The sequence below is a fragment of the Vanellus vanellus genome (assembly GCF_965231255.1).
Source record: "Vanellus vanellus genome assembly, chromosome: 5".
Taxonomy (NCBI): domain Eukaryota; kingdom Metazoa; phylum Chordata; class Aves; order Charadriiformes; family Charadriidae; genus Vanellus; species Vanellus vanellus.
Window position 1 is genome coordinate 23,420,940 of NC_138910.1, and position 17,622 is coordinate 23,438,561.

General features: G+C 36.3%; 1 protein-coding gene across 1 annotated transcript in view; it reads left to right on the forward strand.

Moving 5' to 3' along the window:
* Window positions 1-10,955, forward strand: part of GAD1 (glutamate decarboxylase 1) — a gene marked incomplete at both ends in the record, with an annotated part of 28,606 nt that extends 17,651 nt beyond the window's left edge. Inside the window, 7 exons of the mRNA XM_082484495.1 lie at window positions 252-368; window positions 534-598; window positions 3,974-4,052; window positions 5,688-5,837; window positions 8,206-8,313; window positions 9,044-9,133; window positions 10,782-10,955. Coding sequence (XP_082340621.1) covers window positions 252-368; window positions 534-598; window positions 3,974-4,052; window positions 5,688-5,837; window positions 8,206-8,313; window positions 9,044-9,133; window positions 10,782-10,955 — 783 coding nt within the window. The remainder of the gene's footprint in view (window positions 1-251; window positions 369-533; window positions 599-3,973; window positions 4,053-5,687; window positions 5,838-8,205; window positions 8,314-9,043; window positions 9,134-10,781) is intronic.
* Window positions 10,956-17,622: the final 6,667 nt, after the last annotated feature.

A 17,622-nucleotide genomic window follows, 5' to 3' on the forward strand; every position in this document is an offset into this window, starting at 1 on the left:
GACAAAATAATATTCTTTACTTTCTGACTAGTTAATTTTGTGAAGTTACAGTACAATAAAAACAGAGTTTGTTCCTACCATGTATACAATTTGTTAATTTCTACTATTGCTTATATGTACCTTTCACATGGGAAGAAAAACATTTTTAGGCTGGAAAATGGGATAGCAACATTTCAAAAATTATTTTCACACATTTTTTTTTTCCTGAAAGAGGTTGGATTTTGGATTTAATATTTTTATTTTTATTGTAGGGATATGTTCCTCTTTTTGTAAATGCAACTGCAGGCACAACTGTATATGGAGCCTTTGATCCAATACAGGAGATTGCAGATATATGTGAAAAATATAACCTCTGGCTTCATGTAGATGTAAGTACACTAAATTAAGTGCTACTGTTAAGGCAAAAGAGGATTTTTGTTTACACGTGTTTTGTCTTTAATTAAAATATTTATTACTAGATCCTGAGCAAAGTAAAATATGTTAGACTTTTCCCAAAACAATGAGTCTTCTCTTTTTTTTCCTCTCTCTTCCAGGCTGCCTGGGGAGGTGGACTCTTAATGTCCCGAAAGCATCGTCATAAATTGAATGGAATAGAAAGGTACTACATGGTACTTATTTGTAATACTGTTATTAAAGTACTTTCATAAGGTACACGACACTTCACAAATTCATGAAAGATGAATTTGCTGCATTAAGGAGTTCAAACATTAAATTAAACAAAAGCAAGACAGAGAGGAAAGGTTCACATTAGGAAGACTGAAACAATACTACAGAAGAAAACAGTGATGTACAGCTGAGTGACAGGTAAGTTTTCAGCAGATTTAAAGGAGGACAAGGATATTGCTTGGCAAAAAGGAAGGAGATTGTTCTATGCATAGATTTGAAGGGATCAGAAGTCTGGGAATGGGTGAAGGAGGATTTAAGGAAAAAATGAAGTGTGAGAGCTGGACAGTCTCCGAAATGTAGGGCTTTGAGAACAGCAGTGAGAAATGAGGAATCCAGAGAAGGTGTCTGAGCACGAATACATGTGATGGAAGCCATGGCATGGTGGGAATTTGTAGAGAGTAACTTCTGAAAGATGTTTGCAGTTATTTCCAGAAAATAAAAAGTATATATTCCACCTGAAAATGGGTGTTCTGTAAATGAAAGTTTATAAATATATATATGTATGCTTTTGTATTGCTTATATATGTAAATACACACACACAAAAATATATTTGTATACAGTAAAGACAGGAACACATGGTAGAGACTGAATTAGCAGCAATTTTTAGTGGCAAATTTCAGTACCTGTAAGGCTGGTACAGTTCTACGGTGCCAGGCAGAAGACTGAGGGAACTTAGAGGGAGGCTAGAAGGAGTCACAGATACTCACCATGTCTCAGGGTGAAGGGGTCTGTGAGTTGGTGCCATGTGGGGATTACATGAAACAAGCGGGAAGCTCTTATATAGGCCAGAGTGTGGTCTGCAGAAAAGAGTGCCTGTGTAGCCCCAAGCACATAACCCAGGTTACCAAGATGCCCACTGAGACCAGAAGCCATCCTTTATTAAGCAATTAATTGAACCAAATTTTAAAAGGCAAAGCATTTGTGTTGGAAGTGATATCAGAGTGAGAAAGCGACCTTCCCCCCCAGCCCTTACAATTTGGCCTCAGGGGGAGTCCCATGTGTAGTACTTGGCACAGATGTTCCCATATCCAGCGATGACAAGGCTGTAGTCTGTAGAAGATGCCGCGTTTATAACCCCACGGGTGTGTTTGTCTCTAGATTTCCTCTGAAACTGCTCTGTGATAAAAGGCTGCTTGTCTGAATAAAAATCAGAAAGGCAATGAAGAATCAGAAACATAAGATCTTTGCCATCATCACAGCTATCAGCTTCCAGGGAAGCAAAAAAAGATTTGAAACAAGCTCTACCCATGTACTCTCAAATTAGCACAAAATTGCTTCCTTGAGTTCACCGTGCTGAAAGTGGGCCCTGTGTAAAGGTGTAAAATAAGAACAGTGAGCAATGCTCTTCCTTAGGGAAAATAATCTTTCCTAGTGGTGGGCATCTCACACAGTAAGTGAAGAACAAGTACAAGATAAAGACTAATGTACAGAAGGACTGGTAGGAAAACCCTGTGGACCCTTCTGTCACAGGGACAGCAGTGTGTGGTGTGGCAGGAGTGCTCTGAAGTAGCAGAATCGTATCTACCTCCGCTCAACCCAATTTGCAAGTCACTCGTGTTATGGCAACATGTCTAATATGAGGTCAGCATTGTAAAATAATTTCCTTAGCTACACAAGTTTGGTCACAGTAGTTTGGCACACCTCTTTTGACCTGAGGTCAACCCAGGGGTGCTAATTAAGACCCTAATCTTAAGCAAGTACAGAAAGCAGCAGGCCATGAAGCGTGATATTATTTCTTTTCTAGTCAGCTGTGCGCATCTTCAAACGTGGGATGGGGCCCACGTGTCTTCCTGCATAATTGCCTGTCACGGGCCCCAGCTGGGGTCTGTGGCTAACACTCAGGCCAGATTTGGCCGGCCCAGAGCCATGGGCATGTAAGGACTGGCATGTGGCCACGGTACAGAGCTGGGATCGCCTGAGGTAGGACAGCCTCCAGCTGGTGGGCTGTGCAGGGTAGAGAGCGATGTCATCATGTTAAAATAAACCTAATTGTCCTTGTTAAAATGGCTTGACATTGTCTTTGTTTGGAACCCTGAAAGTCAAATAAATGTACTAAACTGGAACCGTAGCACCCTCAAAAGGAAGTGAGCTGTTATATGAATTCCTGTTTCTTGAGAACTCCATCTGAACTATTGGTGAAGTTTTTTAAAAGATAATTGCCTCCTAAGTCTGAATGATATACCTGCTGGTTTGCACTGCCTCAGCAGGAGGTTTTGAAAGGATAGTGAGCTCCCCGGGTACAGCAGAAGCTGCACTGTTCTTCTGGCTGAGGGGTGCTACGGTCTAACTTAGCGCAGACAAAGGTTGGAATTGTATCTGGAATCTATGGCATTAGTGGTCCTCAGACTGGGGTGACAGGGTCGTGTCGCTCAAAACAGAGGAACTGTGGATGTGTCTGTATCCTCTGAGAGCAGGGTGTAGAAGAGGAAGAAATATCTTTGCATTTTCTTTCAACCGCGTTGTAAAAATATGCATCGACTGTGAAATATTCACTGGAACAGACAGTGAATCAAGGGGACATTTGGTAATTAATTACTTTGGGTGAAGAGGTCAATGGATGTGCAGTGTCGGCACATTTATTTTAGCATCATCATTAAACTGTCTAGGACAGTATGTTAAAAATACAGAACATCTCATCTGTTTGGCTAGTAAATTAGGGGATCTTGTGCATCCACCTGTGCTTACATGTAAAAAGTTTTAAGCTTTACATACAGAATGATAGGATTGTAATGTAAAGTTTTATAGCCTTTTAACAGTCTGTGGGCTTGACAAGCTAGTACAGAGAAAGTCTCTTGTGGCTCTAACTGGAAAAGTGAATAAGCATAAGAAGTGTCTTTTCCTTTGCTTTCTACTTTTCCAGCAGTTGTTCAGTAAAGAACTGTATTCTCCCAGAATTCATGTTATTCCCTTAATTCTCTGACATGTCCCTCCCCCAATCAGTACTTTGAATTGATATAACCTGTCAAACTGTTTTTGTTAGTTTTATTAGTGCTATTTCTAGAAGTGGGGTCTTCTGGGGATGAAGTTACTATATCAGCTAATCAGCATAGTCTGACAGTAATTAGCTATTATTAGTAATAACATAAACTAATCAGAAGTCTGACATTGCAGTGTTAATGTGCGAAAAATTCCTTTCTCAGATGGTACAGCTGGGAAAGGAGACACTTGAGACAGTAATAATCTCCATAGTGAAATCATCATGGTCAAAACGCCATACTTTTCCAGCTGAAAGCAAAACCCAAAGGTGACTGCTTCAGGTTAAGTTTCTGTTTTCCAGACCTATCTGAATGTGTAATTTTTTTGCAGAGCCAACTCAGTCACTTGGAATCCACACAAGATGATGGGAGTGTTGTTACAATGTTCTGCCATCCTTGTCCGGGAGAAGGTCTGCCTTATATTTAATCATTAAGCAGTTAAAAAAAAAAAAAAAAGATGTAACTATCAAGCCCTACTTCTTAACAGGGTAGCATAAAATCCATTTAATTTCAAAACTTCCTTTGGAAGGAATAATTGTGTGGATTTACATTTACATTTTTTTTTGTTGTTGTTAAAGATGTAGACATTATGGGTCAGATCTTTAGCTGTCAAATCTTTGCACATTCTAGTAACAGCACTAGAGCCATGTTAACATACCTCATCTGAGCATCTGCCCCATTGTTTCTATGATATACTGAACATACACCCTTGGTCTTAGTAATTGGCCACAGCTTAAATAAAAAGCAATTTTTTTACCTTACCCAGTGGTTTAAAAGTTTCTCAATTCTGTTGAAAAGAAACCATGCTGCTTTTATTATGACTTCATATATCTTTTTAGGGCTTTCTTCTAGATTCTTCGTTGTCATCAATGAAAGCAAGACCAGTGTCTTAATTCTTCTAGGCAATATGTTTTTTCCTTAGGTTAGTCCTACCTGCAGATAGGACTAATTCTGTTGTCTACTAATTACTGGTGTCAGTTGCTGCTAGAAGAGGTTAGTTGAAGAAGTGGTCCCTGTGCATAGAACTGGGATGAAGGAGTTGTGTGTTCTAGCCCTAGGTCTGCCATTGCTCTTCTAGGTGACCCATCTCTAAACTGAAGACTGCAGCATTTATTTCCCTTTATGAAACACTTGGACATCTATTGGAGGGAAGCACTAGTCATGATTTAGTGGCAGACATGCTTTTTATGCTAACTATTGCAGGATTTTTTGGCAAAATTTTTTATTCGCTATATAAGAACTTTGATAGGTGTTTTTGTATTTATCAGATGCACCAGTGTCTTCGAGCTTCTTTGAAGAACCACTAACAAACTCTAAAGGAGACACAAACACTTCTGTGTAACATACAGGAATTTGTTCCTCTGTGTTTCTTTCAGAGGTGTTTACCAGTAATCCATAGGTTTCTATTGGGCTGTGGACCATATTTATTTGTAAGCAAAAAATGTCTGGTTTAGGTCATTTGTAAGTTAAATGTCATAAAGCTGGACAATGTATAAAGTTGAAGCCTTCAATTACTTTTTTTTGGAACACCCTTTTTTAACATAAATGTTTGTGTAACTACAATCTCTAAACATGCAGGTATCTAAGTACTAAGTCAGAAAAGAACCATTACTTTTTTTCCTTCATTTTCTGTAGCTATCTGCTGACTGAGAGACCACAGCTTTATTCTAGTCTGTAATTTAGCACATCAAAAATTTAAGTTTTAAGAACATAGCCTTACAAAGTGAAGTGGACAGAGTTAGTATCAAAAACTAAGAATACAAATTAATCTGAGAATGTTTTTTCAGGTGTGGGTATGTGGGTGTGTAAAACCATATGACTACTCAGGGACTTCTAAGAGAACTACCTTAGATTATGAAATGAGTTTTGCGGTTCAGGTTTACAAAACAAGGTCAGTATTTCATAACTTGGCCCATTAAAGAACAAATCTTCTGTATATATTTGGATTTTTAAAATATATATTATTAAAGCATACAGTTTCATATAAGTACTTTATGCATTACATATGCCATATAAGGCATGTAAGTACATATTTTTCATTACAGGGTATACTTCAAGGCTGCAATCAAATGTGTGCAGGCTATCTCTTCCAGCAAGACAAACAGTATGACGTATCCTATGACACTGGAGATAAGGCAATACAGTGTGGTCGACACGTGGACATTTTCAAATTCTGGTTGATGTGGAAGGCAAAGGTAAATAATAAAAGTTCAGCTCAAAAATCAGAAATGTATTTATTTAATTTGTAACTCTCGTGTTATGGAACACCCTTTTTTAACATAAATGTTTGTGTAATTACCATCTCTAAACATGCAGGTATCTAAGTACAAAGTCAGAAAAGAACCATGCGAATTGTAGAACAACGTTAGCCATCAATGAATTCAGGTAGAAATTAGAATAAAGTTTTAAGTCGCTAGATGAGTCCTGCAGTAAAACCAGTGAGGGCAGGAGACCGAAATGGTCTTTTGTTGTGATTCTATACACTAACATATGTATTTTATCATAGATCACTTGTAGTAGCAGCAGAGTAGACTTGGTGTCATACAAGGGTCCTTTAAGCATCATGTTTCAATGCATAGATTTTATAAGCAACTTTGAAAACAAAATGTTTCTTAAGAAGATTTACCCAACTGATGATTTAACAGTTGATTCCCTGGTGTTACTGTGATATGCCTGGGTGACTGCATTTAAGCATGGGTTTACGTACAGGCTTACGTGGTCACAAGATGGGGGTGCATGTAGTCAAGAAAACACATTTAATTTTTATTTCTTTATCTGCAGTCATCTTATTACTGTTCTTCTTGCTCTTCTGCTGACAAAATGGGAATTCAGTTGGGTAACCTGTTCGCGGCCTTATCTTTTTTTTATAAAACAGATTAAATCTAATGGCAAAATGTACAACCATAAAACACTTTTCACTTTGAGTGAGAGTTACACAGAAGTAGTAAATAACCAGTGATGATAAAAGGTGTTGTCATGCAGATTTCCCCAATATTGAACACTGAGGGAAGAAAGTAACAGAACTTTAGATATACAGTTGCTTTTAAACAGACTGTAAAGTTGTCAGTTTATTTTAAAGAGTACTTCAGAAAAAGAAACACAACACTTCAACACAAAATACTTGTAACAATTGCTTTAGTAATCAGCATAGGTTTGATTACCAGGCTAAGTACATTTCAGTTCAGACTCAGTTCTTCCTCCAAAATAAATCATTTTTGGTACTGTAATCCAGTAACATGAAGCTGCCCATGACACATTAGAATCGGACTGTGACTAGCAACTTTTAAGTGTGTTGTTTACGGTTCTAATTACTAAGTGCTGACTACAGACACCATTAAAGCACGGACTGAATGTTTTTCTAAATACCACCGAACACATTTTGTTAAAGCTAGCATGCTGATTCTACCTCTGCTGTTATATTCACCTGTTCAACGGGCCTCACTAAAGAAGCAGAGCACTTCACAATAAAGAAAAAAAAAATACAGTGGAAACCATAATGGATAGGGGTCATATTTAAAATTGAGAAGTAGGATATTTGTGGATGTGATTCCTTAAAAATAAGATAGATTAAACTTCCTATGTTGATCTGTATATCTGGAATTTAAATTTCTCAAAAAATTAGTTACTTTGGATCTCTGGTCTTGAGACACATTCAGACTTCTTGGACTTGAGTTCTTTGAGGTATTGCGCAGAACCTGTTTCTAGCAGATTGCATGATTATGTTACAAAAATATTGAGAAAACAAAATATTAGGAGCTATGGAAATTTTTCCTTCAGCATTAGCCACCATGAGTGATCATACTCTTGTCCTCATAGTAAAAATATACAGCCTAGGTCCAGAAGTATTCCTGTCGCCTTACCTTCAGTCACTTTATTCAGTACAAAGAACTTACCCCAAATATGCAATAATTTAAGAGTTTGTCTTCTTTAAGAGTGTACTTACTTCTTTGTTCATGTACAAAGGGTACTTTAAAAAAAATACCAACCCACAACTTTTTCTTTTTTCCTTAATTTATTAGCAACATTCATCTACTTTTTTCTGGGATTATGATCTTTCAAAACAAATCAGATATGACAAAAGATCAGTGGGTAGGCAAATGATGTTTAGTGAACATATTGCAGGCTTTTGTTTGCTGACTTTTTAAAATGCAAATTTCTGGCAAACTGTTCAGAGGAAATAAATTTCTGCCTACCTCTTACCCTTTCAGTTGAGTTCCCATTCCATGTTCCCAGTCTTTCATCAAGAGCTGGGAAGCCAAGACTTAATATTCATAATATTTTTGGAAACTGAAAAAAAAAAGGAGCTAAAAATAATCTATTAAAATATCAAAAGCCCTTGTTATTATCATAATAAGTTCTCCTAAAATGAGACCAAAACCAAATAATGATTACAGTACGGCCACGTTTAGCCACTTTTGTAGTGTTAATTAACTTTACTTTTAAATTACAAGAAATAATACTGCTAAATGTTTCCTGACATTTAAGAGTAAAGCCTATCTGAAAAGATGATTACATCGGAACAGGAAAAATGACCACATAATACTTACTTTCTTTTTAAAACAGGGTACAGTAGGATTTGAAAACCAGATCAACAAATGCCTGGAGCTGGCAGAATATCTCTACACTAAAATCAAAAACAGAGAAGAATTTGAGATGGTTTTTGAAGGGGAGGTAAGTTTTCTTTCATTTAACCTGTGTGTAGGAGCCAAATCTGTATGGACTTTCAAAAACAGTCTTCACACTTCTCACAGTTCTTCAAGCCGGCTAAACTGTCAAGTCATGCAAAACTGTTCTTATTTTCCAAAGACCTACATAAGTATTGGCATCTGGGTAGTTTTTTGACCAAATGCATGTGGTCTTGTACCATATATGTCAGATTTATCTCATCTCCTTCTCTTCTGCAGAGGACTTCTCAGTTGAGGGCATGAAGACTACCTTAATACAATCTAGTCATGCTGAGATTTCAAGTTATAACATACATAACTGAGAATCTGCTATTTTTGGTGTGTGTTCTGTTGCTACTGCCACTGCATAAGCTCTTGGTTGATAGAGTAACAAATATACTTTGTCTCTCCATTTACTAAGAAAAGGAAAATTGGGTTGCCCTTACTGCAATCCTGGAAAACAGTTCCTCATAAAACTGCATGAAGGTGAAATGTATTTGCACTTCATTAGCACCTTAAAACATTGTAAATGGGACAATGTATAGGGAATCTAAGAGAGCAGATGCAACCAGCAGTACTGTAACTCATATATTTTGTTTTAACATGGAGAACTAGGAAAGTTAATACTATATTTTGTCTTCCATGCCTGTGCTAAAATTTGCTACTGACTAGCCTTTAGTGTGTGATTGATCTGTATTATTTTGTTTATCGATGTATGTGTTTTGTTCTTTTTGCAGCCAGAGCACACAAATGTATGTTTTTGGTATATTCCGCCAAGTCTCAGGGGCATGCCAGACTGTGATGAGAGAAGAGAAAAGTTACACAGGGTATGTGGCTTACATTAAATGCAAAAATATAGTCTACTCTTTCAACCCAAAGTATTCTGTTTATTAAAAATAATATAACCGTGTATTGACACATGTACCAAATTCTGGGACATCAGTTCTCCGATTGCTTGTTATGACCTTGACACTTGTTCACCCTTGTCTCCTATACTGAGGCTGAAGTCATGTTACCCCTATAGAACCAGAGACAAAACATACTCAGTTATTCTTTGTTTTCTATCACTTCTGTGCTCTCAAAAGCGTTATGAAACTTTAAAAAGTAGCGAGGCACAAAGACGTCCCCGTCCTCTTTGAGTAGTAGGACAGCATATCAGCAAGAGAAACGTAAGGGTAATTATTTGAAAATGCTGGGACAGGTAAGGGACATGGAAACCTGTAAGTCCTCAGGTCTTCTTTTTGATTTTAAATGTGCTTGGTTAGTCATGCATTAATGCATTTCAGTGAAAATTAATACCCTTTGGAGGACTTTGGGATAAATTTATTTGAAGAAATAATAGAGGGAAGTGAAGGCATTGTAGAGGCACCACCAGTACAAGTATTGTGTTACTTAGGCCTTGGGGGAAGTGAAACACATTAATTTTGTAGTAGCATTTTAGACAGGCAGAAGTGGAATGAAATACATTCAGGAGACGAAAGAATTATTTTATAGTTGTCAAAATGAATTGCAATTTTTTTCTGTCTGGGAAGGGAGAAGAATGGGAAGGGCAAACTTAGGAGGATTTTATGTTTGCATCACACTGGGGAAAGAGAACAGAAGAGAATAAAAAAACCTGGGTCAACCCTGTGACATGTTAGATAAAGAAATTGCCAAAAAAAAAGAGAGAAAAGAGGAAGATAAGACTGGGAAGAAGGATGAAATGTTTGACTTGACCCTGATAAATGTCAGAGGACATTATAAAGCATCCTACAAAACAATGTAAGAGCTGGACATCTGACCTTGGCTGGCAGAGAGTAGGGCAGGAGAAAGGTCTGGATGGCAAAACTGCTCTCAGTCAATACCAAATATTAAGATTGTCAGAACATTATTCCCTGTAAATTAAGGTGAGGAAGTGAGATTGCAGTGAATGCATGGTACTGCAAAACTACTGGAAGGTTTCCATGGCCTATGCTAACAGAGAATATTCCTTCTGAAATAGATCTTGGTGAAAAATTTCCATCATGTTCCCGCTCCACACCCCTCCCACCCCCTGAAAATGACTTTGAGAATACATAATATTCTCACGGATAACATCTGTTACCTTCAAAAAGGTGGTTCTGGAGTAGGTTTTCATCAAAGGACAGAAAACATTTCTTCATGACAAAAACCTTCAGCACAGAGAAATGACACGTACATTTAATAGATAAAATTATTACACAGTGAATATTCTAAGATGCTATTAGTCTCTTAATAAAAAAGATGGATATTATTGTCAATTTTCCTTTAAATAGGCAATCCTACATATTTATTTTTTCAGGCTTTTTCTTTTACAGACCTTTTTATAAAAACGAGTGCCTTTCTCATCTGTCCATTTATTTTTCCAAATTAAGAAATGTTGTGACATACCAAGAAAGGATAAAATTTTTAATTACTCTTCTCTCTCTCTCTCTCTCTCTCTCTTTTTTTTTTTTTTTTTTTTTTTAAATGATAAAGGTGGCACCAAAAATCAAAGCACTGATGATGGAGTCAGGTACTACCATGGTTGGATATCAGCCTCAGGGCGATAAGGTCAACTTCTTCCGAATGGTCATCTCAAACCCAGCAGCAACTAAGTCTGACATTGACTTCCTCATTGAGGAAATAGAGAGATTGGGGCAGGAGCTGTAGTACAGCGGGTGAACGATTTATTTCTCTAATTCACTGTTTTCCAGCACTGGCTATTTTTTAAACCCAGTTCTGCAGAACATGTTTTAAGGAAATTCTCTTTCTGTAAGTTCCAATCTCCTAAGACATCCTGAAACAAAACAACTATAGGTTACTGAAACTTACATGTATTGGTAGATCATATTAATGAGGGAAAATGTATTATCTTGAAGTTGAAGTACTATTGACTCTTACATTGGTCTTGTTTATTGTAGTCAGCAGGAAATTAGTAAGCACTAAAATAGCAAATTAAGAACTCTGCACAGTATATATGTACAGTATAAATAAATATATATAATTATATATATATACATACATATATATATATATATATAAAGTGGTTATAAACTTAGATCTAAACCACAGCATGTTTTCCACTTTAAGAGAATTAACTTTTCCTTCAACAACTAATGATGTGGACAATGTGGTACAGATTTTTCTGCCAGGTAAAAATAGGCATATAGAAACATTTCTAAAATGTAGATTCTTAGGAGCTAAAGAAAAAGTATAACAGTATTAAATCTTATTGTTGGTGCTTCTCTCACGTACAAAACAGCAATCTCTAACAGCACCTTTGAGTAAAATAGTTGTATTTCCCCTTTAGTGTCACATCAGGGGATAATAGTAGCAGAGTCATTGTAACAGGTATATTATTGCTGTATTTTTAGAGGTTAATTTGTGTAGATTGTGTATATTATTGTTAAATGACTTTGTGTAAAAGGATTTAAATGTAATAGTTTTACAGCAAGATAACTGTTGAATTGTAGGTATATGAAATATTTGCTTATTTATATGCAGAGATTTACCATGCTGAAGAGTTGTCTTGTATTTTCTTCCATTTGTAATGTATCCTATTTATATATTATTGAAGTTCTAAATAATGTTTATGGTATTTTAGTGTCTTTGTGAGCCAAAGAAAAAATACAAAAATATTAGTTGACACTTTCATTTAAATCCTAGTGCCCTTAAAATAATATCTATCAGATAATTTTACTCAATATAAGGAATTCTAACATTGTGTATAGACTGTCAAATGATGAGATCCCTTTAATCTATCAGAATTTTCAGTTTTATTTATTGTAATGTCAGACTGTCTCTTCAGTGTTCTGAATGCTTTTCTAGTGAATATTGGTTGCTTACCAAGGCCCCTGTTTTTGAGTTGTATTTCAGGACTAATCTCTGTGACCATTTAACTAAATTCTGTGGGAAGATTCCTGAAGGTCTATAGTATTTCTGTGGGAGTTTTAACCAGCATCATTCTTTTATTGAAATGGAATTCACTGTGTGTTTGGAGCTTATAAAATAAATAAAACCAAAAGTAGTCTCAGAATCTTTAAATACAGCTGGCTTGTCACAACAATTTCAACTGGCTAGACTTTTCCAAGTATAGATGCCAGAGTCATCCACAGCTTGCTCAGTTTTAATCATTAGATAATCAATACTACTGAGTGGAAAACTCCATGCTGGAAGCAGAGTAGTGGAACAAAATGAAGATTCAATAACCCTCTGTCTACTGAGTTACTGGCATGGTGATAAATGGAATACGCTAATTTAGAATCTATTCATACATGATTCTATGGCTATCTTCTCCGCAAGTCAGTAATTAATTGGTTTTTCTTCTTTCTTTTTTTTTTTTCCGAACCAGTAATAAAATTAAATTATTTTAGAAACATTCAGTGAAATGCAGTCATGCTATGCAGTTTTTGCAGCCTCACTGCTCCCCCTCAGTCCTGCGAAAGGTCAGCTACAGCCAGGAGAGATTTCCATCCTGCAGGTCCCACTGGTTGTCTTCTGAGGATGCTGTCTCACATCTTTGGCTGGGTCAGAGCAGGGAGAAGGAAGAAGCTGTCATGGTAAATGCCATATCATATAGCACAGCCTTTCCATCTTTTCATAGGACTATTGCTTATCCCTCTTCCATAACCTTCTGTAAAACTTTTCCTTGAAATAATTTGAGTTGAATTTAAAAATTATTATAAATCTGTCACTGTCTTTTAGATTTATGAGTATGACTTTCAAAAGATTATCTACATCGTTACTTTTATGCCACAACCCCCCCCAGTAATCTCACCAGTACAGTATTTCTTCCATTAGGGTATTTTCCTCAAGACAATATAGTTGGTTTCTTGCCTTCTTGATCTTAAAACTGAATTTTCCTTAAATATAACCTTGATATCTTACCACGTCTTCAATACTTAATGTTTCTTGATGTAAACATCCATGCTGTATGACCTGAGGCCTGCAATACAGAAGTAGTCAGCATTAACATTGGCTTCAGTACCAACGTTCATAATATTAAACGCCATTCTTTCGAGGTATCAGCCATTCATCAAAACTAGAGGGCCTCTCATTTAGACCTGTTTTTAGAGTACAGAAGCTGTTTGTTGTGAAGAGGAAGTACATGTCACATTTCGATTTACAGGCTTCTGCCTGAAATCTGGTCTCTGTCACAGTTGTACTTTATTCAAAGGGCAGCTATTGAAAGATTTCCCTCAGTGCTTGGTGTTTGTGTGAAACAATATGAACTAGTATAATCAATGCAAAGTTGTATAACTGCTGACCTAGCTTCACTAGGGAATTCTACATCTTCCACACAAGCAGCACCATGGTTCTACCAGTTCTTAGGTGGGAATTGCTGACTTCCTCCACCTCCCTAGTCAAGATGTTTCAGCAACAGTATTGCTAAAGATCCCATCTTATCCTTAATCCTCTAACGTTAATATTTTAACCTCATGGACCTTGTATCCAGATCATCATCTCAATATTTTAATAATAATTTATTGTATTTGAAATGTTATATCTCCTAGAAGCATATAAACTAGGTAAAGAGAACCATCCTCGTGTAACTGATCATGAAACTACAGGAAAGACACAATATGGCTTACTGGCATTCATACAGCGAGCCTTGGACGGTCCTGTGATGGAGTCAGAAACAGATCTAGACCTCTTCAGCTCATATGAAATGTTTGGCTCACTAAAATTTCTGCTTCTTCATTTAACAGAGTATCTTGTGTTTTGGAAGTCAAAAGTATCAGAGATATACATACAACATACCTGTTCCCATTGAAGTTAGATTACCGATTCCCATTGATGCAGTTAGATGGGAATAGTGGAGCTCCTCCTGTCTGTTTCAGAAGTGAGACAGTTAACACAGAGGTGTTTCTCTAACAGCAGGGGGTTTAAATTTATCTTCCCACCCTCTGCGTTTTCTCTTGCCTTTCTGCAGTGTTGTGTCTTGACACGGATGATACCCACAATTAGATTTTTGCAAAGCTTTTAGTTCTAATATCAGACTCTAGAGTGTTTCCCTATTACAAGTATCTGCTTCCACAGGCACAGTGCTCATATTAATTTCCGACTTGGTTAGCTGATTTTAACAGAGCAGTTATGCTCATCAGTGAGAAAACTCATCTGTGTTTTCTTCTCAGTAGGTAATTTTCATCTGAGTAATATGTTACAGCTTCTCAGACAAAAGCTTACCTGGAATTTTCCTGCTTTTTAATCCATACACTGTTGACTGGGAGAGATCAGGAAGTATGGATATACAGAAGTGTTGACTAATTCAAAGCATTGCAGTTCCAGGTGAGTAATTTTGTTTTTCTGAGGTTTAAAATATACACTAAGGTAGCAATTTTGCCTTTAAAATCACATGGACAATCACTGTAATTTTGTGTGGGTGAATTAAGATCAAATAAACAATAGGCAGGATCTTAGCTAAACATGTAGCTGCAGTGCTTATTAACTGATGCAAATTGTTTGGAAAAGACTGACCATTGGGTAAAAATCCACAGCAGCTGTTGATTTTGAATGAGAAAATTCTGATTGTATTATTAAAGGTACTTTTTAGATAAGATAGATTATACTGTTCACAGCAGACAGACGGAACCAGGGGCCTTGGGAATAACCCAGGATTTTAAAATCATCGTTGACTTAGTTCATAATCTGTTTTTTGAATGGTGAAGAAGAGATTTTTTAAACAGAATCTCTGTTTTGTGGTTTAAGAAATGTCGAAGTTATGAAGAAGATATGCAATGCAGTTTTAATTTTTCAATAAAAGTTGATCTCAAAACTGTCTAATCTGTCTCATATAATTTTCATGAGCTCTTTTGTTTCCTTAAGAATATGAGACAAAAGCCATACAACATTATCCCTCACATTAAAAACATTAAGGTAAATGTTAAGGCTACTATTTCGTTTTAATTGTGAGTTGAATGAGAGCTTGTACCAACACAGGCTGAGGAAGAACCACAAGCTCTGACCCTTGATCAGTTTGAATAGGGTTGTCAAGATGTTAGTACTGTGTAGAAATGCTAAAAAACAAAGAATCTAAAAATGTTTCTGTGTGGTGTTTTGTGGGGTTTATGAAATCCTCATCCGACTTACACAGAGAACTCAAGAAGGTAAACAGGAACATTGGAATGGGTAAAAAGGATAAGATCAAGCCCTTGTAGTAAAAGCCCTCCTGTTTAATCTGTGGATATATTTATAAAACTTATTTCTTGTAATGCAGATCTTACTCCCAGGAAGACCTGAATACACGCTTAACTTTGCACACTTTGCAATGCCACTGGTTGATCTTGGTATTTGTTTATTAAACCCATTTATATCTGCACACAATCGGAACCAGGATATTTTGATGCAATCAAAAATCTACTTGACTGATAAAGTACTTTTCTGTATGCAAAAAAATGCAGGACAGGACCCGGCCTAAAGGTGTTTTGAACAGTGTTATGTTTCAGCACTTCTCTGCTGGCCTGGCAAGAAATGATATACAGATGGCAAGAGGAGCCCTCATGGTCATACGACAATACACAGTGGAGTCAGTACTACAGGATATACGGGCTGCCTGATTGCAAAAACATTTAAAGTTTGCATAGCAGAGAACCTGTGAATATTCTTATCAGTTAGAACTGAGTCTCTTCATTCAGGCACTTCTGTATCAAGCATTATAATGCAGGGTCTTTTACAGTAAAAACGTTTCCTTGAAACACAAATAAATGAGACGCTGGCAGCTTTATTTTGTGAGTAAAGTAAATATGTTTGTAAGAGTAATTTTGTAAAGGTGTGCAAGGGAAGCCTAATCTTGCCACCACAGAAGTTGACGGGAGAATTGTTGCTGATTGCTTGAATCAATCTTTCCCATTCTGGGAAATAAAAGACCATTTCCTAATAAAACAACAGAATGAGACCCGAAGTCTGAAATACTGAAATTCTTCTATTCTCTAAAACAGGCTATACATAATGCAGTAACATCAAACAAATTCAATGCATCTCATACAGAATCATAGATGTTTTAAAATACACAAGAAACTGAGGTTGAGCATAAAATAGTTTAAATGTAAAACTTATAAGAATGCCATAACTTCAGGGAAATACTTTTTTTTTTCCCCCTAATTGGACTTGAGTGAAGCATCATAATTACAAAAGAGAAGTCTTTCCCTGTGTAAATATAGTATGAATTACAGCTTTTGTGGCAAAGCTTTTGGGGCATGATATGTCTTTATTTATCTATGCATGATATATACTTAATATATATCATGTATAACATGAAAAAGGTGATTAAAAATTTTGCCCAATTTGGATTGGGCAAAATGCTGTTTTAATATGGGAGTTAAAATATCTTTAATTCTTTTTCTTGTATACCAAATTTATTGAAAAATTAGAATACGTTTTGGATTCACAAAAGTCTAACGTGATTTTTTTCATGATATAGACAAATTCTGATTAATTACTGCTTTATGCATTACCCATAGAATTGTCCTTGATTTTAACAGTATGTAACAAATATGATTTTGATTGCTTTAGGGTAGGATGAGCATTCTTCAAGTAGGATGAGTTTTTTTAAGAATAGGGTTTTTTCCAAGTTAAGGATTTTTATGCAGCAAACTAGGCATGAGGAAAATATATGCTGCAAAGAAACTTATTAAGTCCATTAGTGTAGCATGCAAATACCATAACATATAGAGCACTAAAAGTTACAGATGATTTTATCATGTGAGAGTAGTAAGGAATGTACAGCTTATAGACTGTTCAATAAAATGTTAGGACCATAGTGAGACTGTTTGTAGTTAGGTACAGCTCGGCTGTGGTCAACAGAATTGCATCTGCCTGCATTTCTTCTTTAGCGTTTTATAATTTGCAAATTATGACAGTTATGCTTAGGGTGATGACACGTGAATCTGGAGTACTACTGAGGAACTGCAACTAAGCTAGTGAAGAGGAAATGAGAAGACACAAGCATTGACTCAAAGCAAAGCCTAAAAGGAAGGACGGCTGCACAACATGGAAGGGTTTGGGTTTCACTAGAGCACTTGGAAGAATCAGACTTCTGGACAAAGCAGAATTAAAATTATGGTTAGAGCAAAAGATAAGATGCAAGCAGAAGTTTTTAAGTAGACGTGGTAAAGAAAGAAAAAAATTCTGGTTCTCTGTTTTGATAGATCTATTCTACTGAGGAAAAGTGGAGCATTGTTTAGTAGTGATGATAACAGAAAAATCTGAAGATAAAATATTACACACCTTGACTTATTTCAGCTATTTATTAGGTAATCTGTTCAGCATCTGAATATAATTATTTCAGACTGGATAAGTGTACTTTCTACGTGTATTTGTGAGTGTATTTATATTTCTT